At 35.5% G+C, this 25,486-nt stretch overlaps 2 protein-coding genes across 2 annotated transcripts; both read right to left on the bottom strand.

Moving 5' to 3' along the window:
- Positions 1-1,103: 1,103 nt before the first annotated feature.
- LOC120325932 (tRNA (guanosine(18)-2'-O)-methyltransferase TARBP1-like) lies at positions 1,104-16,720 on the bottom strand. Its single transcript, XM_039392113.2, has 19 exons — positions 15,471-16,720; positions 14,954-15,094; positions 14,160-14,583; positions 13,732-13,942; positions 12,841-12,999; positions 12,061-12,308; positions 11,095-11,212; positions 9,591-9,850; positions 8,785-9,283; positions 7,916-8,055; positions 7,130-7,332; positions 6,509-6,662; positions 5,286-5,406; positions 4,418-4,521; positions 3,245-3,411; positions 2,366-2,597; positions 2,206-2,296; positions 1,712-1,916; positions 1,104-1,581 (listed from the first exon to the last, which is right to left on the bottom strand). Exons 1-19 carry the CDS (start codon positions 16,718-16,720, stop codon positions 1,401-1,403), a joined length of 4,908 nt encoding a protein of 1,635 aa, XP_039248047.2. The 3' UTR covers positions 1,104-1,400.
- A 35-nt stretch (positions 16,721-16,755) lies between these two features.
- On the bottom strand, positions 16,756-18,526 carry LOC120325933 (calcyclin-binding protein-like). Its single transcript, XM_039392117.2, has one exon. The coding sequence runs from the start codon at positions 17,939-17,941 to the stop codon at positions 17,264-17,266; it is 678 nt and encodes a 225-aa protein (XP_039248051.2). The 5' UTR covers positions 17,942-18,526; the 3' UTR covers positions 16,756-17,263.
- Positions 18,527-25,486: the final 6,960 nt, after the last annotated feature.

Raw genomic sequence — 25,486 nt, 5'->3', positions numbered from 1 at the left:
AAAAAGACTACGCCTGATACGAGAAACCTCGTCAGACAGTCCTAAGCGCAAGATTCCCTTTGATTGTATACTGGAGAGCGTTTACTTTCTTGTCAGTGGTTTGCTTTTGCATTCCATAATAGGTCGTAAACACATAATACAATCCAACACGTTTCGTTTTTTGGAATGGCGAACACGGAGACCGCGAGTGCAAATAGGCGCTGGAAGGGGCCCACGAGGCATAAAACACCTGGTTTAGACGTATATCTTGTGTAATTTTTTGGCTTCAGTGGTATATTAGGTCGTTTAATGTGACTGCCTTGGTTCATTTAAAACGTTTTCCCACTTCGTTTAAACTTTAAAACGTTTTGCCGCCCCTGGATTTATCCACAAGATCCAAAGGGTAGTTACGCCACTGCACCGACAACACGGCATGTAAACGCTCCCCGGAACATATGCATAACATTCGCCATGCATTGAAGAAGTCTCTCAATGGCGCTAGCATATCGATCACCCAATTCAGCTACTAGTCGACAGATTTCGATGTTGGAACACATTCTGTAACGAAATATCAAATTCACTGGGTCCGAAATTTTCAACTCGTAGAAGTCAGCAGTCGCAAATTCAGTCTCATTTTTTCTGAACTGCTTGGAGTCGAATGCACCCCACCAGGTACACTTCGAAAGGACATGCATGTGGGTGATTCACCTGCACAGGCAAACCTACCACAATCTTAAAACCAGTAATACGATCCAGTTGGACTGGTCAACAAGAGAGAAATGAATATCCTATCTATCAGCTTTGGTTTTTCAGGCCATATTTTGCAATGGATCGAGTTGGGTTATCAGCGCGGGTGGAGGCCAGCTCGCCATGGACCACTTGCCACGCGACGGCGGTTAACGGGTATGCCTGCAACTGTACGAAAGCTCTTCTTGTAATGCGAGATGAAAAGGTTGCTGTTTTACTTACAACTTAAATAGAGAGGATAAATATATCAAATTAAATGTGTTTGGTTAGAATACTGTGCAAGGAATAACAAGGTGACAGGAAAACGTACCGGAAGGCATACCGGTACCGTGTACCGACATGCAAATGATGTCTAAACTTATCATTTTCATCTAAGCATGCTAAATATATCATCATATTAATTGATTGTGTGAGCACTGAATCAACAGTATACTATCTAACCTAAAACTTGGTTGTTGCAGCTAAACGACCTGATTTGGAGTCACGTCAGTTGCCTCCCTGGGTTAACTTGTGTAATTTATATACACTAATTTCGTATATTTGTATTAGTGCAAAATGTCACCAACAGTGTTTACATAAATCTAATATGAAAAAACTTCTTGAAAATTTAATTTAACACCAATTCCTAATACATTACATTACTATATCCACGAAACATACAGATTGAAGCTAAGCTAGGTTTGTAGATGTTGCCTAGCATATTCCCATACAGTTATTGCACCACTGACATGAACATTTAGAGACCTAATAATTCCTTTCTGTGGAATTTGAACACAAACGTCTAGAATTTTTAAAATGGGTATCGGAATTCCTTCTTTTTCATTACCTAATACGACAACACATTTCACAGGAAATCTGAAAAAAAAAGGTTTTATTTATATTAAAATGTAAAGACAAGCAATCACCTAAATACAATGCATGGGCTTGCAGTCGTCCCAATATCTTATTTTGAGAATACCAACAGCTAAAAGTTCAAAATCTGTACCTGTATTTTGAAAGACAAACACTCTGAGCAGTCTGCTCTGTACCAATTAAAGTATATCCAGATTTTTTCATTTGCATCAAGTATTCTGGAAGTTTCCATGGTTTGACTTCTTTTAATGGCAACCATTTATGTGCAGTAACAGAAAGAGACTGATAAACTTTATCAGAAGTACATGATAATGATTGAACAACTAAAGATTCTGCGCCTGGAAAAACATAATATATAACAATATAATTAAAATACATAAAATTGTGAAAAGTAAAGGAACTTTAACTCTTTAAGATACCTGATGAAAAAATATAATTGAAAAGTCAACAAGCCTTGCAACCTGACACTGCGTTTTTTTTTAAATGGTCCCAAAATTATTGAACTCTTAAAGAGACGAGAGATTTGCAGTATTAAAAACAAGAAAGAAAAAGATTTTCAGAGGCCACATATAAGTAATAAATGATGCATTGCAATAGTATTTTAAATCAGTAAATATAATAGGTTACCAAATATTTCACATGTTCTTGTGAGACCTCCAAGATTTGATGGTTTATCGATGAGAGAAGCCACAAGTACTAGACCTTTGTTGATCGATTTCTGTAATTTGAATAGGATCATTAAAGGTATAAAAATCTTTGAAAAGCAGATTTGAAAAATTTGAATTACCTCTGATCGATTGTCTGTAATTTCATTCACATCCATCCGCGGCATGATCTTTTTTTGGACGTTATCAAGTCCGTTCATCAAATCATTATCTTCAGAATCAGATGCTCCATAGTTCTTTCGATATCTGTCATCAGGACTGACCACAATATCATTAGTGATTGATTTAGCTTCTTGTCGAACCCAATGCACTGATTTTTTACGAATCTTATCAGTGGTATTGAACATTGATATGCTAAAAAACAGTTTTATTGAGATTTTTTCAAAGCAATATAAGCAGTGGTGGTTTTTTGTCAGCTGGTTCCATCACACAAATGTCATATTTTCAGCCGGTTCTGTCACAAAAAATCATGTTTTTTTTCAGTAATGCTAACCGGTTCGCTGATCTCATAAAATTCCGTGAGACGGTTCTATAGAACCGGTGCGAACCGGCTGAATCCCACTACTGAATATAAGGTATGGGAATGCATTCACAGCAGAGTGTTTCGAATTTCCAGCACACTGCTGATAATCTTTCACAAATTTTGCAGGTACAGGGAATATAGATATCCAATTATTTTTTATATTATTGACAGAAATAGAATAATTTTCAGCCATTGGATCAGCGTATTGCTCTCACTATGTAGATACAGATTCACCATTGTGCTGTGAATTGTTTCAGATCAACTTGAGAACCATTGGTCAAGATCCAGGGCAATTTATTTCTAAACATCATTTCAAACATCTGAAAAATCTATATTATAGAATAATAAATCATTTAAGATACATTTCGCGAAACAAAACTATTAAATCTATCATATTAATTCTTGAAAAAAATAATTTTGAGTCTTATTTTATACATGCAACATCAAACAAAAGAATTAAAAAATTTCCGTAACTTACTGTGATTTGAAACAGAAATTACCGGAACTTTGATATGATTGTGCGAAATGAAATAAATCTTCTCGAGTCACATGATTTTGAATTGAGAATAATCTTGGAATATCGACATATACAGTTTCGAATGACAAATCTTTCAGTGGATCAAGATCAAACAAGAGAAAGTTTTCCTGGGATAAAGACCATTGTTAGTACATGTTATTGATAGAAAGGAAACATTGTAAAATCGAAGATCTCAAGAAACTCGAAAAACTAAGGTAAAAAAAGATATACCGTATTTGCTCGTTTTGTAGCCCGGGTCCATATTTTTTTCAGCCAACTCATAACCGGGCCCTTATTCAAGCACGGGCGCTTGTTATTTTCGATCGTTACAATAATTAATATATTGTTATTTCCAGTTCTCAAGTTTGATTTAAACGAGAATAACGAAAATTTCGACTTTTTCCATGCACCGCAGGTACAAATCCGCAAAAGAAGAAAAGTTTTGCGACGCCCTATCAATATTGAAACGACGCACTTGGCATCGCGATGCCCAGTTTGAGAACCATGGTGTTACGTAATCAATGCTATCTGTTATGTACTTGGACGCCTAAGGTGTGAGTGTTATCTACCGGCGCTTAAAATTCAACAGCGTTGTGACAAAAGCGCTTCTCATTTTTCATTGTTCTGCACCACTGAAAAATCAGCTTTTACATCGGGGGGTATTCAAGCACCGGCCCTTAATAATTTTTATTTTCTGTTAACACGGGCGGCTATTCAAACGGACCCTTAATCAAGATCGGGCGGTAAAACGAGCATATACGGTATGTAAACTAAACGTGTGACGATTTAGGTATGCTCATCATTAATGTTATTGTCACTGACATAGACCAGCAATTGATTAAAGTACTCAAATATGAAGGGAGTGGGGGTTGAATGACTGGTTTTTAGGACTTCTCACAAACTGTTTGCTAAGTTACAAATCTCCCCCAACTTAGCTTAGCCTTCATAAAGTTGATAGTTTGCGAACTGAACTTTCGAAAAATTTAAGCATGATGAGTTGGTGATACAAAACGACTCTTTAAAATTGTTTACTGACACAACACTTATCCTTACCTAGACTGTTAAAATACATGAGGCCATAAATCACCATATATGATGAGACTGATAAGTATTTGAAAAAAAAATGATCTCTACCTTAATTTTGTTCCAATTTTTTCCAACATTTCCTGTTGAAATATCAGCAAGTAACAAGCATGATGAGAGCGATGGATATTTATCCAATAGTATTTCACTCCTGCCTTGAGAAAAAAATTGAATTATTAACAAGAAATCTAACATTTTTATTTTATTCGTCGGGTAGCAAGTAGTCTTAAAATGACATCTTTATTCAGGTTCAAGAAATTTTTGTATCTCACATCACATCATATGTTTGTCATATTGCAGTCACCCAGAGTGCATACACTGCAATAGCTACAGTGGAAGTCTCTGTTGTTAAAGCATGTTTTTAGTCGCTAGAATTTAGAAAATAGCCGCCACAATTCAGTTAATTATTCTATTCCTAGAAAGGATTCCTTAAAATGCGCTGATCCAAAATAGTAGAAAAAGAACTGAAACAAAATAGCGATGCTCAAATATATGAACATGAAGTAGTAGGGCTATGTAATCTATCACAGTAGCGGTGGCGCATCGCTGCTGAGCAACAAATTTGAACTTATGCAGAAGCGGAACGGCCACAAGCAGCGCAATTTTGATGACTTCATCACATACAAAAAACGGATCCCATGGAGGCCACAGAAATTGTTGAAACAAATAAAAGTAATAAATAGCCACAAAAGTAATAAATAGCCACAAAAAATTAACCACTGAAAATTTCAAAGCAGTTGGTTCAGTAGTTAATGAGAATAGCAAATATTCCACATGAATAAAAAGAGGAAGAAAAGAAATACCAACATGACGATCAATAACAAAACAATCCATAGATAGATACACTTAAGTAAAATGTGACTTCAATTGCAGGATGCATAATGAAATTCAATCATGAAAAACAGTCAGCTGAACCTACTTGTTTCATTAAAGTGAATTTTCATCCTTAAAAGCACAGCCATAGCATTTAATCTGATGTTGAAATACTGAGTCATGCACCAAGGCAAACAGAGATTTACTAAATTCAGAAAATATTCTTCCTGAAATATAGAATTACATTTGAACATAGATGGAAGAAGAAATACATATGGTTTGGTTATGCCAAAATAGTTGAATATATCAGAATTTATCATTAGAATTCATTTATATTTTATCAAGAGTTATTAGTTTATTTTTCCACAAATCCACAAAATACACTTTGTGAATAGAGAATAAGAAGTAAAAATGGCATTTTTGGGTGACGAGAGGCACAGGAAACCAATACTGCCTATCGAGCAGCGACACCTGTGATAAGGCTTAACAGTTGATAACAACAATTTCACATGGGTCAGATTAGAAGCAATGTGACCAGCAAAGGCAGCAATCACACGAATAATCTTTCCATAGTAATTGAGTCAGGCATTTCTCTTTCACTATGTTAGGATAGGATAGGATTTACATATTTATTCTGGGGAGAGGAAAGCCAATAAAGGTGGCTTAATAATATGACGGACCACTGCCCCTCGTCCGGTTACCAGTCCATGTCATGTATAGGATTAGATAGCCAGTTATTTGTTTTTGGAAGCATGGACTTGATGGTGATTATTCACATGAACCACCCTCTGGAGGTGAGGAGTCCAGCAATCCTCTCGCACATAACTATTCCCGCATGAGATTCAAACCCGCGAACCCACCCAGGATAATCAGAGGTGCAGTGGCGAGCGTATTCTTAACGCTTAGCAGGATGCGACACACCGCAACATGCAAATGTCGTAGTCACAACCAATGATGCAATAATGATTATGTGGGCAAGATGGACTAGCGGTTAAAGTTCTAGACTTAACTGTTGTGGCATTACAGGTTACACATCAGGTTCAAATAACAAACCCACCCCACCACTCAGGGTGTAATAAATAGGGAAAGCGCTTGCCGAATCCAAAAGACCCAGTCCTTTCAAAAATAGTAGTCGTTAGATATCAGTGTACAGGCCTTGCTTAGAGTGTAAATAAGCATCATATTCAAAATACCACAATGAGTCAAAAGTTGAAGCCCAAGGGAGGAACATGAATGATTCAGAAACAGCGCCATAAAAACCTTATGCTGTAATAGTCTATATAATGTCAGTGTCTGTATAGTCACTGGTACCATTCCTTTAAATTATACCTGAGGTGAAACAGATCGAATGCAGAGTCCATAAAGCAATGCCGAAATCAAATATGAACAAACTGCAGAAGAGTTTGCAGTTCCTGTTTTGTTACAATCCCCTTGAGACTCAGCCTTCAAATGTGACAACAATAAATCCTGGTTGCTGGGAAATCTGAAAAAAAAATCGTGAAAATTTCGTGTGTGTTTTCATGCAGCGTTGCTTCAACATGGTCTTGTAAAGCAGGAGTGTGCAATCTTTACTACAGGAGGGCCACATACAAATACCTGGGTGAAACAGCGAGTTGCACCTTTATTTAACATAGAGTTTCTGGGATTTTGGTTATTGATCCTATGACATAGATAATGAATTGGACATCTGCAGCGCAAGAGGATCGGAATTACTCGCATATACCTGAATAAACTAAATTTAAAACTCGTTTTGCGGGCAGCACCCCTTCTGAATTGGTACTTCTCCGCGGGCCATGCAATTTTTCCTTGTGGTCCGAATTTGGCCCGCATGCCGAGTTTGCACACCCCCATGTAAAGGATAGAAATGTTAAATGGGAACGAGAAGTACAGTAACATTATTTCAATTGCTACTTAGGAAAATAGGAACAGAAAATATGATGATTAGCAAACCTGTATATTAACAAGGCAATAATCCATTCCATGTAGCAACGAACAGAAATTTGAGCTTCATTTTTCAGATTGTTCACAAGACAACTAACAATAGCACTTGACTTTCTTTCTAGATCAATATACGGCGTCAGCAACAAAATAGCTTGGAAAATTTTATTTTTCACTTTATGTTGAATTGAGTTTTGGTGATATCGGAGTTTTTTCTGGACAAAAAATGAAAGCATTCTGTAATTTGGTATTTCTTTTATACATGAAATAGGGTTCATATGTCATGGAAATCATCACAAATCCATTATTTCAGGAAAACATGTCATATTTTGTTTGAAAATCGTGATAGGCTATAGGATGAAATTTTCTATCCATCCATAGAGAAAAGGAAACTGGAGCAATTTAGGAGTGACCATTTCTCATGCGTGATGATCTTGCAATTAATATAGTAATTTGGATATGCAATTTGATTCAATTCACTAATTATAATAAGTAGACAGGTGTTATAAAATACATTATTAAAAAGTTACGATAACCCAGTCAATTTGATACAAGGTAATAATCCATTCTATCTAACAACGGACAGAAGGTTGGTTCGTCGGCGAGCTAATTTAGTTAAGTATTCACAAATCACATTTGAATATGTCTATCTCTACTCTCTAGTCAAGATTAACTTAAAAAAATAATTTATATTTATTCTAAAGGAAGAAAAAAACCTACCCCAACTTATATAAAAGTGAGTACCGGTAACACTCCTTAACTCCTGACAAGTTTGCACAATTTTAAGTTTCGAAGTACCTTAGATATGTTTTTATCCAATTCCAGTAACTTTTCCATGATAGAATAAACAAGATCACAATCTGTTGATGAATTGGTATCAAGTTTTGAGAGCATTAAAATTGTAGCTAGAGGTACATGGTGAGAACTCTGACGAGAATCTGAACAAATAAAAAGTACTATCGATTGGGTTTCTACAAGACCAACTACTTTTCCGTTTCCTATGCTTTTGCGTCGGTGGATCCGTATGCATATAATGCAAGGATGCTGTAGCAAGAGTGAAGATAACTATCCTGAGTAATTCAATAAATAGTCTTGCTGCACACTAACACAAATATATTTCTGTAACGTTTCGTCTGACCACGGTCAAACTTCCTCAGACATACATATCTCAACTCAGTTGAAATATGTATGTCTGAGGAAGTTTGACCGTGGTCAGACGAAACGTTACAGAAATATATTTGTGTTAGTGTGCAGCAAGACTATTTATTGAATTACTCAGGATAAATAAAAAGTATTCTGAAATTTTCTGTCACACATGTTAAAATACCAAAATATTATTTCTTTGTTGCTTTATCAACCACCAAATATTGATTTTTCTGTCTCACAGACAGTGCCGGGAAAATGAAACGGTACTGGGCTTGCAGAGTCATTCTTCAATATAACTAATAGTTCAATTGGACATAGTGAAGAATCAATGTATACTAAGAGTTTAATTATATGGAAACATTATATGGGAGAATAATTTTCAACAGTACCTTAATATGGTTCAGACGCTGGGCAGTAAAATATAATATACGTCAGGTAAAATTTATCATATTCTGTTTTGAGCTATTACAGAATAGTTGAACTTGTCAAAATATTTTTAGGGTTTCAAAAAACCCTCTTACCTGATTTATTTGAATCTTTATTCTTGGAAAGTTCTAAAACATTCAGTAAAGCCAAATTGTCTTTTTTGTGAACATGATCAAAAGTTAAACACTGCACTAAAAACTCAATATTGGAAGTAATCGAATTCGTTTCCAAACATGGAATATCACCAGACGAATTTACTGTTGTTTGAATATTAGATGTTTCCATGTTTTCATATTCAACAATTCTTATACCGTTTGATTTTGTCCAGATATTTATGCATACATCAACAGCATCTCGTAATAATCTAGGCCTGACACCTGACGAAGATACAATTTGAAGCAATAATGTTTTGATATTTTCATGCAATATTGAAGAATCTGGTTGAAGAAGGATTGATTTTTGCAGAAAGGCTCGGAGAAAAGCTTGGTAGCATTTCCAAAATGCAGGGGAACGTGTGAAGGAGTTTATGGCTTTCCAAGTTGCATCTAAAATGCTACATATCAATTCTGTGTGGTCCTTTGCAGATTTTGTTGCCTGAAACCAGTGGTTGATATTATTAACAATTTAGGACAAATAGAGATTTCAAAGACTAACCATTTTGTAATATTTACCACATAAAATAAACTAAGTAGTAAGTATAGATATATAAACTATAAGTATAGTTACTAAGAAGTAACTATATGAGCGGGATTATTAGAATACTTAAAATAACTTACGGTATGTTAGATGAAACAATGCACTGGAGGTGTCATAAAAAAGGCCAATCCAGGTACACAATAGTTTTCATATTACCAGTTTACCGATCGAAAATACTTCCCATAATATTATGAATTAAACTTACTTTTGAAATAAACGATCCAATGGCTTCAATATATATTGGTAAATTTTCATCAGTGACAGAATCAACCAGATTTAAAAAGATTTTCATTGCTTCTTCAATATTCAGTAATTCACTGTTATTAGCATTTTGTATCTGCACCGCGAAAAGCACACAAGACCATTGCATAACAGAATAGTCTTCCACAAGCTTTCTTTCATCAGGATCTTTGCAAGAAACTTGACACAATAAACTTGACTCAAGATCCAAAGACCCCAAATATTCTGAAAGAAAAAAGAAATGATAAAATTCCTTTAATCAGAAATAGAAATTTAGGTGTGTATATAAAAACTGTATATATATGTATTCACAAAAAAAATTTCGATTGTAATTGTAATTAATATTCAGGGTAGGTTTAAAGCCAATTAAGCAGCTTAACAAATATAATTAGAAAATATTACCAGTATAACGATTATCATATTATAACAATGGATTTATAAAATTCTCTCGGGCAAGAGGGTAGCAAATAGAAGGGTGATTATATGGAAACTGGACTTCCATAAACAGCATTCCACCCAGATGCCAGGCCTAGACAAGAAATCGGTTCGCTAAACAGTCTTACTGAACCATTGTATAGATCAGGGTGGTCCAAGCTTGTCAGCTCCGCGGGCCACAAAATTATTTTTGCAATAGTGCAAGGAATAGGTAAACAGATCAATACTAACTTCAAAACTAACAATTCAAAACTAACAATTTTATTGTCCAAACACATTGATCAGTATTTGTCATTTATCGAGCTAAAACAAGCAAAAACCCACAAAACTTACTAAAACCTGCAAAGTCTTTCGATATCTACTTTTGGTGTTAGCTTTCAGATGGAAAAAGCGCTTCCGCAAATGTAAGTGAGGGTACTTCCGAACTTTGAGGGTAATTACTAATATAAGCAGCATTTTTATAATTCTGTTTAGGCTGGTTGCAAAAAACACCCGACATGAATGATATTGTTAGACCATAACATTAATATGTATTTAGTTATCAGGCATAGCCAACCTAAGCTAATAGAATCCGCACTCAATTTCAAGTTCTCTACGATACCAAAATTGTTGGCATATATTCTTGACCAAAAAGATAGAAAGCCAGATAACATCAAGACTGCCAAGAACATCATTCAACTTCGCTAGTTGCCTCAGCTAGCCATAATACTAGTCAATTCAGTGACATTAGTGATGTAACAATATGTCAAAAGATTATTCTGGTTAAATTTATGACGAAACAACACTATATGCGATTTTTTGATTACTCTCCGAATACGACGCGGGCCACATATAATGAAGACGCGGGCCGCTTATAATAAAGACGCGGGCCACTTATAATAAAGCCGCGGGCCACATGTGGGCCTGAGTTTGGACCACCCTGGTATAGATGATTAGTTTGTCCAACACAATTATATAACATTTGTTTAGATAAATTGGCATAGTAAACCCTTGAATTAAATATGTTTCAAAAACTCGAAAAAAATAGAACCTACCTACTAAATAGGAAGACATCGAATTATTAAAACTCAAGGAAGCTTTTTGCTGAAGACAACATATCCATCTGAGGCATTTCAAGGCCATCAAAACGATCTTGAGATTTAGAAAATCTTTCTGCAAAAAAATGGTTTATATATCTATTTTTTACACAAAAAATAGAGCTTTTGTGCAATGTACAGATCACATATCACATCAAATACAATTAAACAAAATTTCACACATTGATTATCTTAGTCATTGGGCCTTTGTCTGAGTTTTCAACAGGATCAGGATATAGTTCAAGCAATTAGGGAAGGCCAAAATTGCACGATTTACTATGGTTTCATAGCAGTCTGCTTTATGACATCATTCAACTCAAATGCTAACTGATATCTGCATATATATATGTCGCAAAATAAACATATATGAAGCTCAAACATGTCAGTTGCGACTCTTCTATCAGCATTCTTTCCACTTTTAGTCAGGCTAGAAACTTTGTTTGAACTAAATTATATTTAAAAAAAAACAGATGAGGGACAATGGCAATCCCTAGAGGTATCATAAGTTCATAACTAGGGCTGGGCACTTCGAATCTGTCCAAAGCCTTCTTGTTTTTTTCTTTCCGCCAATGGTTGAGGTGAATAAGGTACCCAGTTTTTTTTTATTGTAGCTGTAGCCATATTTTTTCAATGCAATCCTGACATGTGAGATGGGTCTGTATTGAGGTATTAGTAAATAAGTGTTTTGTTATTGTGTGTGAACGCCCAGCAATCTGTCTTAGTGATGCATTCTATGTTTTTAGTAATTCATTTGTTGACAGGATCAATTACAATAAAAAAACGCATACAATTACATACCTCCCATAGACTCCCAAGTATTCAAGATTCGATTCGAAAAAAAATATTCGATTCTGGAATCATCAGGTATTCGAAGATGCCCAGTCCTAATCAGAACACAAGTTTAAGTAACCAGGGAAATACTACCTGGCCTTTTTTCATTGATAAATACATATTTTTTGCTGCAGAGACCAAAGGTTCAAACTGGGCTAACAGCTGCTTTGGCCACTGACAACTTGGATTCAACTTGAGCAAGATATAGAATAAATTTTCCCAAGAAGTGAGACAAAGGTTTGCATCTTCTAGATTTGTGGAGCGAGATGGGAACTGCATTACAATATATGCCTGGAGACTTCTGAGCAGCTGGAAATAGATGTTGTACAATGTTGCATTGCCTTTCAAAAAGATAAAAAAAATTAAGAAATAATAAGATAGAGCAGAGAATTAATTTATGTAATTCCCTAATCTAGAATCTGCTCTGCAAGCATCAGGGCTGTGAAGTCAAGAGTCTGACATGTTGGAATTTCAGACTTTCAACAGTTATAATGAAAATCAAAATTGTCCACAGAAACTAAAAAAAATTATGTTGATTATCACTATTAATTAATTTTTATTATCGAAACTTTGAGTCAAGAGCCAAAGTCAGAATTTTTTTTCGACTCAAGAGCTCAGTTCGTAAATTTTCCCTGATTCTGTATCCCTCTCATATACTAATTGCAGTTAGACTTTAAATGAAACTATGCATGAATTCAACTTAAATGAAAGTATCTGTGAAACTGCCAGAATATGCAGTGAAATCATAATCTATGTAAAATTTGACATTCACATGTGATAATCATGAAAAGAATACCAAATCCAATGATCAATACTAAAGTCAGAGGTTATTTGTTTGAAACTCTCTAATACAAAAACAATAAAAACACTAACTTTTATCACTTTTTGATGAAGACATTGAAACGAGATGATTTAATAAAGAAACAGCTTTGTGAACTTTCTCTTTCGACAAATAAAGATGAGTAGATGCTTTTTCAATGATAGAATTCAAATATTTTAAAACTTTTAAGAAAAAGTCATTCTCAGATGAGCCTGAAAAATATATTAAAATTGAAACGATTTATAGTTACGATAATTGCACAATTTTCATGCATAAAATTTCTCCATTATTAGAATGGCAGTTAGTGATGTTGAAATCGCCAATTACAGATTTTGAGTTATAGTACTAATGTGTGCAGTGGTCAAACCAAAATCAATAATACTCCATTAACTACTATATATCAAGAAAGATAAAATAGAAAAAGTCTTTTTCATGCATTTTCATGCAAAAAATTTTCATGCATAGAATTTCTCCATTATTAGAATGGCAGTTAGTGATGTTGAAATCGCCAATTACAGATTTTGAGTTATAGTTCTAATGTGTGCAGTGGTCAAACCAAAATCAATAATACTCCATTAACTACTATATATCAAGAAAGATAAAATAGAAAAAATCTTTTCAAATCCAATGATGTTATGTCATATACCTCAATTGGGTCTACAAGTTCGTTCACAGGATAGTTTAGGATTTCCAAATATATTCCACGGGACTGAAATAGGTAACCAGTTATTTGTTCAAAATGCATGGTGAAGCGAGCTGCTGCCAATTAGAGGTTACATGAGCTACTGTATAGGAAGTTTCATCAAGCATTTTGCACATAATTTCCCTTACAGAAATCGAACAAGTCAGGCTAATCAGATCCGTGATGGTTACACTTTGCTCAGCACTATGCGACGACCTACGAGAGAGGTCACGGTAAATCCAATATTATCAAAAATCTTTACCTGAAGATTGGGAATATTCAGCTAGCAATATCACAAAACTGCATGACTGTAATTCTGCAAGACATTCTTCATATGAATGCTGAATTAAATCATTTGATGATGATGCACAATATTTCTCCATTCCTACCAAAGCATATTGACATATGTCTTCATATGATTCTGATTGTACTTCTTTAAAAGTTTTCCAATTTTTGACAAGCCAGTCTAGCATCTGCAAAGAATTTAAAAAAACTGAGATATCAGCAACAAAAGTAAATGAATCTGAAAATTGATTTAAAATAAATTACAGTACGTTTGAAAAAAGTGTTCAAAAAACCAGCGAACCCACACACGATAATCAGAGGTGCAGTGGCGAGCGTATTCCTAATGCTTAGCACGATGCGCCTTCATCCTAAGTAAAAGCAAGTTGCTTTTATTTTATTACCTACCTCTGCCCGTAAATCCTGGTCTTCGGCAAAGATTTTTTTCATTCCACACAGAATAAATATATTTAATACTTCATCGAATGAAACTTTTGCACAATCCGTAAATTTCATCAGTGATCTAATCAAAATACATTGGATAATATTCCGCAGTCTTGAGTCATGTGACCTAATACTTTTCATTACCAAATTTTGAAGCAGTCCTAAATCATCACTAACCCATGCATGATAAGTAGGTAGGGATAATAATGCATGGCAGATATAATACAAAGGAATAGATCCCCAGTTGAAATCCGCAATGATTAACAAAATGCAATTAAGGAAATTGCTCTCGCTTTCAGATTTCAAGCAACCTTCTAAAAACTTTTGCCAATGACACGCAAGGATTGGAAACTCAGCTCCATTCTGTGGTGACGGCAAAGTGTTGTCTCTGTGAAAATAAAGTTTGACATTCAAATTTTGACTGGGTCACAAATATTGGTTGTACTGTAGACATGCATGCGCTATTGGTTAGGGTTCTATCTAAATCTATAAAACAATGCTTATCCATAAAATTTTATCCGTATATCATACATTCATTTGGGCATGTTTTTATTGTTTTGGCCATCCCTAAAAATACAGATCAAATTTGAAGCCATGACATCTATCTCAGGACAATTTAGCACAATCATGATATCTGCATCAGAAAAACACAAATTTTTGTATAATAAAACAGTAATATCAATCATCTGAATACATTTCGAGCACCCAATCTATAAACATATCTTCTCTGTTACCATCTACACGACCTACAGTATTACCTGAAATCACAATATAAATTGAAATCTCTCAAAGAATCAACCAAATTATGCAGGAATTCATCTCCAAATTCTTGTTGAAGAAGAGGGAACTTGGTAGCATCTAAACTTAGAGACAAGATAACACCCTCTCGCTGTATTGATCTGAAATTTCAAAATCGATAATGTTAATAGCAAGATGATTCCCATTTCAAATCATTATGTTAAAGTAAGGCTATCCTATGATAGGATCAATTCATTGAAAAGTTCTAACCAACAAAAAAACTAGGCCAAAAACCAAATTCAATTGTGACTTATGTGTTTGACTTCATGAAACCATATCTTAACGATGAAGTCTTTGACAATGAAAGCATATTTATTGAATTAGCTTAATAATTATTACATATTATGCTATTTTGACATAAACTCCCACTTTTGGATGACTGAATTACATAGCTATTCAAGATCTGGAGAGAATTTTTAAGTGCAGCTCCAACACAACATAGTTGACTTTCCGTTCAAAACATTAACTGGAGCTTACTTATTTTCATGGAACAACATCCTCTGTAAAATTGTGCAAATCCATGAAGTGTGAATGAGAGATTTATTCTCATTTTTCCTAATATATGCCATTTCAATCATTCCATCCAACTTTCTCATGACAGGCTTGATAACATGAAGCTGATTCTCCTCTAGAGATTCACACACAAGAAAAAAATCTTTCCAGAACGATAGTAAGTTATCTTTATTTTCATCATTCCAAGTAAAAATATTATTCTCCCTACAAACTTGCAGACTTCCACCTTTTTTATTTCTTGAAATCTTCGCATTGATTGAAGAGATTTCAGAAGCCACTGATAATGCTCGTCTGAGATCAAAAAGAGCTTGTTTTCGAGTATATGATTTCGTGTGACAAAGTCCACATTGTATTACCACCCATATATTAGCATCATTCAAAAGTGATTCTTTTTGTACTTTCGGAGAGTTTTTATCACGATTGTTAGACAATAATTCTGCACTGGAAATTTCAAAAAGTATGTCAATCCATGTGAGACAAAGTTGAACCAACCAATTTCCATGATCGCAATTAATCACTTCTTGATATGGTTTCAATATCAATGACGACTTTTCCATAAGAGCATTGAAGACTTTTATCCAAACAGAGTCGCAAATTTCAACGACATTGATCATTTTCAAATGGGAAAGTAGTGCGCCACATCGCACGATAATACCATTTTCTAATAAATTCTCATCACATGTGATAAAAATATCACATAATTTATTAAACAGTACTTTTTTCAGATCAGCAATGATAATTTCATTATTCGTAAGTAAGCCTTCAAAAATACTGAAAATGTTTTTCGTTTTGAAGTTTGATTCTTTTTCCTCCACAGCAGTAGCGAAGATGTTTTCTAAGATGGTGCAGCATCTTTTTTGATATTCTTCATTAAATATTTGCACACATATGATAAAAAAATGTTCTAGACATTCAGATGTATCCATTCCATCTTGTGTATATTTTTCTATTGCAGTTTTCCACAAATCAAATAGAGTATTCTGTTGTAAGCGAAGGTGATCATAGGCTGGATCGGCTTCTGCGTTATCCTTGTAATTATATTCCAATAATGCAGTTAAAACTTGCAGTTTCTCCAAATATTTCTCCTCAAATCTGAATTGGTCTTGTTTCAATAATCTATTCAAACTATCTGAAAGGTCCAATGTGATTTTTTCCACTGACAAATCTGATACAGCACTCAGCAAAGGAAGTATATTCCGAATTGAATTCGACATTTTATACAATTCTAGTTATCAACAACTCTGAGTACCTAATAAAATTCAAAATTAAGAAACTCAATGAGAATGATAGTGGGTAATTCAAGTGGTATTTGTACTGTATAACATGAACACAAATGGTGGAAATTAAAATTAAGGGAACGCAAAAATGTATTTTCAAGCAACATATAGCCAAAAGTTATCCTCGAACCTAAGCCAGGGCCACATCAACCTATTTGCATGCAAATAACAGAACAACAAAAACGCCAAAAGATGCCAAGGTATCAGTAAATATCAATCAGTATTATAGCACAATAAATAAACAATAGTTACAGCCAAATATACAAGTTGAATTTCCATATATTTGAAACATAATTATTATATAGAATATCCACAATATCTATGTCAAATGCCTATTTGTTACGATATTAAAATCTAATCACTGAATGTATGAAAATTAGTCGTGACAAATGAAACAGTACACAAATGCGTTATCCTAGTGAATTTCTCGGGCTATTTCAAGACAATCTATCAAGAAAATTTTTAAAATCAACAATATGTTCACTTTCCAAACCCTGGAATTTGGTTATCTCTTGATTCTGTCCAAGCCTTCGCCATTGTTCGTTTGAAGTCATCGTCTCCTTCGTCGTACATTTTTTTCATCATATCCATAATTCCTTTTCCTGGATCTTGGTCTTTATCAAAACTTGATGGTGGTTTTACTTTTTCCTCTATTTCTTTTTTCTCTTTTTCTGACAAAGTATCCCATTTTGTGGGATTAGTCTTTTTTAACATTATCACAACTTCATCCTTCTTTATTCTGACACTTTCATTTTCAACACCGTGGAGCAATTTCGGCAAAGTGAGTTGATGATTTGCATTGTTTAAATTTTTTATCATAAGCATATGATGATGGCCGTCGTAAATTATGGTCACATTTTCTTTTGGTATATCCTGTACTCCCTTCAATCCAGATACGTAAATTTTTATGAACTTTTCTGATTGATCCCAACCATAAGTAGTGATCTTCTTGGTGAAAAGCTTAGGTTTTGTGGATGAATTAGATTGTCGTTGGACGTCTTCGGTATTGCTACCCTGCTTCATTATTTTTTCCAGTTCTTGTTCCATTTCGGATTTCCATATTGCAAGTTTTCCTTTTATTGTCTCTCTCTGTGCGATAGACTGAAGCCGGATAACATCCTCCAGGTCTAGTTTCAGTTCATTTAGGCGAGCCTCCATTTCCCTACGATTATATACATACAGTCAAAATATATATTACGAGTTGGGACAGTTACAACCCGCGCAAGTGCGAAAGCGTACAATGTAGTCAAACACACGTGCGATGTACGGGGAATTCCCTGATCGCTCTTTCGGTCAATATACCGTATTTGCTCATTTTGTACCCCGTGCCCATATGTTTCAACCAACTCACTAACCGGGCCCTCATTCAAGCACGGGCGCTTGTTATTTTCGATCGTTACAAATAACTAATATATTATTATTTCCAGTTTTCAAGTATGATTTAAACAAGAATAACGAAAATTTTGACTTTTTCTACGCACCGCAGGTACAAATCCGCAAAAGAAGAAAAGTTTTGCCACGCCCTATCAATATTGAAACGACGCACTTGTCGCGACGCCCAGTTTGAGAACCATAGTGTTACGTAACCAATGCTATCTGTTATGTACTTGGACGCCTAAGGCGTGAGTGTTATCTACCGGCGCTTAAAATCCAACAGTGTTGAGACAAAAGCGCTTCTTATTTCCTATTGTTCTCTACTACTGAAAATTCAGCTTCGGCCCTTCAAGCACCCGCCCTTATTTATTTTTATGTTCTGTTCACACGGGTGGCTTTTCAAAAGGGCCCTTAATCAAGATCGGGCGGTAAAACGAGCATATACGGTAATCGCAGGAACTACGATTTAATATACTGTGGTTTTTGCAGTCGATACAAAAATCTGTGCAATTTAGATAAAAATAAGATAGATAAGTTTATTTCGACTCCATAATCAGCATAAACGGTTGATAAAAACAAATAAATAAAAATTGATTATGAAATTTAGAGAGTTGTTTTTAGCACACGTGCATAAATTATTTTGACGCCTATTTTTTTCACACTTTGCCCAACCCAAGAACTGATTTGGGGACTGGAAGTTGATCCATCAATTTAACCCACAAAACACAACCATCAAGAACCCATCCATGGCCAATAACTAGGTGGGAGAATGAGTGGCCTTGGTTCTAGGCAACCTTGATGAAGTCTTGCCTGGTAATTTGCCCCCAGAACATGCTTCTTCACTGAATCATTGCTGGGTGGAAGAGTATAATCTATATTCTATATGTTTGCTAGTTTTGAAAAGACGTGTATCATTTACATTTTTTATATCCTCTCCATACACTGAACAAACAAATTCCTCAGTTTTATTTATTAATGCTTCGTTAATCTCAAAATATCGTCATAGTTGAAAAAATATATGATAGGATAAGTTTATTTCGACTCCATAATCAGGATAAAGGCGATGAAACGGTAGATAAAAACAAATAAATAAAAACTGATTATGAAATCAGGAAAGTAAACAAAATCTTGGATAAATGAATTGAAAAACTCAATGGTCCGGTTACCATTCCAAATCGGGTATGGGATTTGTTATATTGTTTGTTTTCGGAAGCATGGACTCGGTGGTGGAAGAAGCCGTAACCGAGCAGCGGTTACGTGAACCACCCAACGACGGCGAGGAGTCCAGCAATCCCTGCATGGGATTCGAACCTGCTAACCCACACAGAGTAATTAGAGGTGCGGTGGCGAGCGTAATCCTAACGCTTAGCCCGTTAAGCCACACCGCCGCGCCAAATCCGCTCATTGTGGCAAATAAATTAGCACTACTTAAACGGCAAACTCCTAATACGGAATAAATTGTAAACAGCCGACTGACTGGCAATGATTCGAAATAATAAACGAACAAAAACGAGAGAAAAAGAAAAGGCCGATAACAGACTTAGTTTACGCCGACATGCCCATTCCTGCCCACGAACAGATGGTGAAATCGCCTTGAAAGGAGTAATTGGACACGTAGTGGACATAACGATCGTTTCAATATTATGTTGTTGTTGTTGTTCTTGTTTTTTGACACGTTTTTAAAAAGTCGCTTTTTTCCTCGAATACTGGACCAATTGCTTTGAAATTTTCAGTGGTTGAAGATAAAAATTTTCTCCAGAAGGCTATTACTTTTTTTTTCTCGCTATGACGTCATCAAAATTATGTGACTCCACGTGTCCATATATTTGAGCATAGCTCTCTTGTTTCATAAACGGTCATTCGACAAAGTGCAATGACCGATATATCTCGAGATAACCCCGGGTCAAATATATATGAAGTAAAACAAAGAAACTTCGTCTGTAACAAAGTTATTTGCAACTGTTATCTTCTCATATACCTTTACGCTTTTCTTCAAGACCTTTTGTTCGATCCATTTTATTCTCACAGGTAGGCCTATAGCGCTAATAGAAGCAGGGATTAGACATTTGCCGGGGAACATTGCCGTTTTCTTTTGTAGTAAAGTATCTAAAATAGGGAAGAAAATCATTTTTGGAACAGCATGAGTGTAAAATACCAATAAATACTGACTAATACTTCTCATACATAGTGCATTTTATCTGATGTACTACAGTCCAGCAGCGTTTGCATACTGGACTATATCTACACTGAATCTCGATATATCACAGTCTGAAATGCCCTATGGCCTATAGAGTAGATTATATTTTAAAACATCAATTGTCGGTCTATAATTTGATTTCTCACCTCTCATTCGCTTCCAATGCTACCTTTCTTTCTCCGGCATAACTTATCATTACTTCCCAATCCCAGGTTCTTGTCGACTCTGTGGATTTAGACCAACTGACATCAGTAGAATTGATTATTACACCTCTTTCACACAAACGTACACTACAGAAACAGCCATTATTTTCTGAATCAAATATTCCGTAGCCTATATAGTAGTATAAGTCTGCTGAATAGTCAAGAAACGTTATTAAATTTATCATAAACCTTTCATACAAGCATGAAAATATCGTTGTTTGTGACATATTGTAGGCATAGCTTATCTTGGGAGTTATCGTACCGTACCTATTTAACAACGTTTATGAGCTAGTGCTCAACTAAAATTGCTATTTATGGTAAGGATAGGCCTATACAAATGTTTAATAGCTTATTAGACTTTTTAACATCTTCTTAGAATAACTCAACTAATATTAACTGGAAATAACAATGGAAAGGCTGCCCAACTCAACAGCGAGCAGCACATCTGATATTTATCCGACGGGGATCCACCTACAGCTGACCAATTTTAATTGTTACGTCATGCAGAAGTCTGCGTTCATTGGCCCATGATACCAGAAAAGCAGAGAATACCGTATATGACAGATGGTAACACATATTTATTGAAGTAAAAGCGTCTTTTCCGTAAAACGTGCAACTCTTGGAAATGGGAAGTCATTATTTGTTACTAAATTTCTAAGGAACATTTTAAAATCTTTTTCAGGAAGTTCCTTATGTGCGCTACGAAACTGAAAGATAAACGGCCTCGTCTCGCGGCCTAATAGCGTCTCATCGTGGTTAGCTGTGTTTGGGTTAAATAAATTGGCAGTTACTAATTTTAAAAATCTCAAAGATGATTCAAAACACAGTGCGTTTTAAATATTTGCAGTATTAGTATTTATTCGGGGTTCCTATTAGGCCGCGATCGCAAACGCCAGTCGTCACGTTCTGGGGTGAAATCTGGGGTAAATATACATGCGCCAGTTTACCCACATTGAACACACGAACATATATTCAAAAGAAGAGAGCTGTGCTCAAAAATATGGACATGTCACAAGGTGTCGCTTTTTTTATTCTGACACATAAAAAACAAATCTCTTGAAGTCCGCAGAAATTTTTGAATTAAGTAAAAGTGATAGCCTTCCGACAAAAAAATCAATCTTTAACCACTGAAAATTTCAATGCAATTGGTCCTGTATTCGAAGAGAAAAGCGATTTCATCATGACGAAAGAAAAGAAAACTACAAATAAGAACAACAACATAATATTAAAACGATCGTTATGTACACAAAAGTGTCAAAAAAAAAAAAAAGACAAAAACATAAAACGCTATCGTTCGGGCGCCAAACTAGTGTAACATAAACACTCGGTGGGCCCTAACTAATAAATACACTTTGACAGGTTGGAATGCATGGCTATGGTATGTGTATCACAACAGTGCTTTTCCCAAAAGAATATGAAAAAAAAACACTCGTTGACGTATGGTTTGAACATTTGACTGATTTATCTTGGTACTACTTACTTTTGGTGTGTTAACGTATGGTTCACTGCATCGCGATTATTGGCTGATTAATTGATTACTTCTTGTTATGGTTAACTGTTTAGGGCTTTAGTCTGTCTTTAGATTTATTCTCAAAAGCTTGTTAATGGTACTATAGTCATTGGGTATGAATAATCTATTTCTTAAGTTTCTTACATTGGGATAATCTGTTCTGACAAAGCCTCATTTAAATGTAAGTGAATTGGTATATTCTTGCTTTGTATTGTGCCGGGTTGCCTGTACTCATTTTAATATAAATCTTTGTTTGTCAGGTCACTTTGTCTTACTGATATCTGGATTAAATCACTTTGGGAGAAATATATTCGTTTCATTTCGGGATATTAGTTAAAGAAACATAGTAGGCAAGGGTGATTTGTCAATGGGCAGAAATCCAAACTAGTGACATTTAAAGATATTGCACCTACACCTACAAACTGGAGTCTGAATCAAGCAGTTCTTTTTCAACCTTCCGAGGATTCAGCAATACATCAAAGCAAGAATGCCAACTAACAATGGCAGAATATTTTCAAGGTCAGAATTTCAAATAACTCAAGAGTAAGTTTCCGGTACTCAAAGTAAAATTGGAAAGAATTTTAACACCATTGAGCACTCTCTGGAAAGAAGAGATTTTAAAAAGGTCAAAATACTGTTTCATGATGCTAACGATAAAATAGCATTTTTGGTCTGTCTAATTGATACTTTGGAATTGGCTCTAATTGAAGAAGACAGTACTACACAAAGTGAGGAAAAACCCGGTATATCCAAATTTAGTGAAGAAATTTTAAGTGTGGAAAACAAGATTGCAATCGATTTTGAGAAATATGAAGACAAACTAGATATAAAGCCGGTGATATCATCTCTTGTAATCACTCAAAACAATTATAATAATGATCCTCATATGATTAAGTTATGTGGTATGGATCCGCCATGCTGGAACGGACAAAAAGTAGACTTTTATACCTGGAAAGAACGTTTTACACATATAATGCACCATGCTAGAATTACGGATGATTTAGTGCAAATTTCATGGCTTTTACGCAATGGTGCAATGCCAAACGATTATCAAACAATGATATGTGACTGTAAATCAATTTCAAGTGCATGGGAACGCCTGGAAGAACGTATTCCTAAATCAGTAGTTCAACGTGAAGTAATCAAGCAATACGAGCAAATAAAACCTTTATATAAGACCTCTCGTAATCCAGCGAACCTTAGGCGACTAGCTCACGAAATTTCACTCTTCTGCGACGTATGGAAGATCTTGGGTTAAACAGGATGCAAACTCGGTTATTTCTGTCAATAGAGCATTAGAGTGTCTAGATGCAGACACTGCTCTGCGATATAATAGTTCCAGCAAAGGTAATCATAACTTGGAATCTATAACGAATTTTCTGAGATCTGAAGCTACAGCGTTGGAAATATCTGGTAACTTAATCAATCAAACCGAGAATATGAGGTTTCGACCGAGACAAAACCAGTCGCCAAGATCTAATTTCAATACGGTTAATCATGCTACAGACGAGAATGATAACATGGGTTCAGTTCATCCACGTCAAAGAACAGTCACTTGTATTTTTGGATGTCGAATTCAGCACCGCCTTATAGACTGCAACAAATATCAAAACCCAGTGACGGCGCGTGGTCATTTTGACAACCGGGGCAAGCTACTGCGGGACCAAGTCACCCCCATCTACGGGGACAGGATGAGCGCTGTAAGTTCTCCCATCATTTTATGAGTAAAAAAACCATTCCATCGGTAACAACCAATCGGCAAAAGCGACAATTTTTAACGATAGGAAAGTGTCTTTAAAACCGGTTCAAGTCAAGGGATTAATAAATATAGACATAGTTTATTTTGAAACCTCTTTCAAAAGGAAAGGCAATATTTACCCAGATAAATACAATGACATATCAACAGAAACTTCGGGAAAGCAGACAAAACCTAAAATAAGGTTTAAAACGTTACTATGAAGAAAGGAAAGGTAATGCAAAGATAAGGACATGCGTCGCTCACTCATAGATATATATGCTAATTTTTGTTCCAGCGGCAGCTGCGAAAACGGAGTGCGAAGTAGTGCATCAACCTTATTCATTATGAGGTCTAAGGCTAAGAAATGCGAAGCCGGAAAGAAGTGAGGAGCTCAAAAGTAATGTGGAAAATCGAAAGCAAATGGACTAAAGGTCTCTAACTGATTCAAATAGCGAAACAAGCGACAAAAACGAAGGCGAGGAAACTATCAACTCTTCAAGCAACCAACGAACAAGAAGGAATGCGTGAAGATGTCAACACGTTGTTGTAAGAAACGTCGGCACTGTGTCGTCATAATTTCGGGGCTAGCCCCGATTGGCCCCGATTATTTAGTAAAAGAAACAGAAAACAAACGAGACAAACGCGGCGAGTGGAAGATAAAAGAGAGAATACGATATACAATGAGCAACCGGGCAAAATCGGCGTCGCCCCGTCGACGTTCGGCGAAGGCTTTGCGAGCGAAAAATGAACCATGTCGGGAGAATATGGCTAGTGTAGACAGTCTGTGCAACCGATATTGAGGTATTTTTCGAATATTTTTTATTATACCGAATAAACAACCGGGGCATTGCCCCGGTTGGCCCTATTGACGCGCCGCCACTGTCAAAACCTATCAATTCCTGAAAGAAAAAACTTTATAGCAGATGATCGAAGATGTTTTATATGTCTAGGAACTCACTTTGCAAGAAATTGTGCAAGAACAACAGCCGATAGCTATGTAAATTGTAAACAAAGACAGCATCATTGGTCATTATGTCCCGGAAAAGTACAGGGAAATTAATAAACGACTCGACTTTGGAAAGTCAACATATTCACTCTAATGCAGCAGTATTTAACCAATCTCAGATCCATCAAGACAATTGAGCTCTTTTACTTTGGATTATTCTCCATTACTTGTTGCAGAAGTGCAGGCGAGTGCCAAAACTCGGATCAAGGCAAATTTCTTTCTTGATGGTGGCAGTCACCATTCTTTGGTAAGACGTAACTTTGTAAAATCGTTGAAACAAAAGGCAATAGGTCATGGAACATTTCGGTTTGGTGTCGCAGGAGAAGCCATTCATGAAGAACTTTCTGAAGATTATAATTTAAAAATTAGACCTCTTTCACGAGACCAGATATTTGATATCAGAATTACGGCTGTGAGAAAACCTTGTCACAATGTTACACCAATTCCGCCATCTATTTTCAAACAGTTTGATTATCTAAGAAGAATTCAAGATAAAATACCAGTTGGGCAAAAAACAGTCGATGTTCTTGTTTGTAGAGATTATGCACCTTTAATTCAAACAATGCATTCGTTACGTTCGCCAATTGATCCCGATAATCATCCTTCAGCAGCTTTCACATCTCTTGGATGCTATCTATATGGAGGCATTATTCAAGCACCGCAACGATCTTTCAA

The sequence above is a fragment of the Styela clava genome, chromosome 4, assembly GCF_964204865.1.
Source record: "Styela clava chromosome 4, kaStyClav1.hap1.2, whole genome shotgun sequence".
NCBI lineage: Eukaryota > Metazoa > Chordata > Ascidiacea > Stolidobranchia > Styelidae > Styela > Styela clava.
Note: the sequence above shows the minus strand (reverse complement) of the source record. Positions and strands in the feature narration are given on the sequence as shown.

What these genes read in the sequence shown, in the direction of transcription:
- LOC120325933 (XM_039392117.2), bottom strand. Translation starts at nt 17,941, where the DNA reads ATGGAGGCTCGCCTAAATGAACTGAAACTAGACCTGGAGGATGTTATC.
- LOC120325932 (XM_039392113.2), bottom strand. Translation starts at nt 16,720, where the DNA reads ATGTCGAATTCAATTCGGAATATACTTCCTTTGCTGAGTGCTGTATCA. An exon ending in GATGTCTTCCTATTTAGTAG is followed by an intron (nt 9,851 to 11,094) that starts GTAGGTTCTATT and finishes TTTTTCTTTCAG; the next exon opens with AATATTTGGGGTCTTTGGAT. An exon ending in TTGGATCGTTTATTTCAAAA is followed by an intron (nt 9,284 to 9,590) that starts GTAAGTTTAATT and finishes CACTGGTTTCAG; the next exon opens with GCAACAAAATCTGCAAAGGA.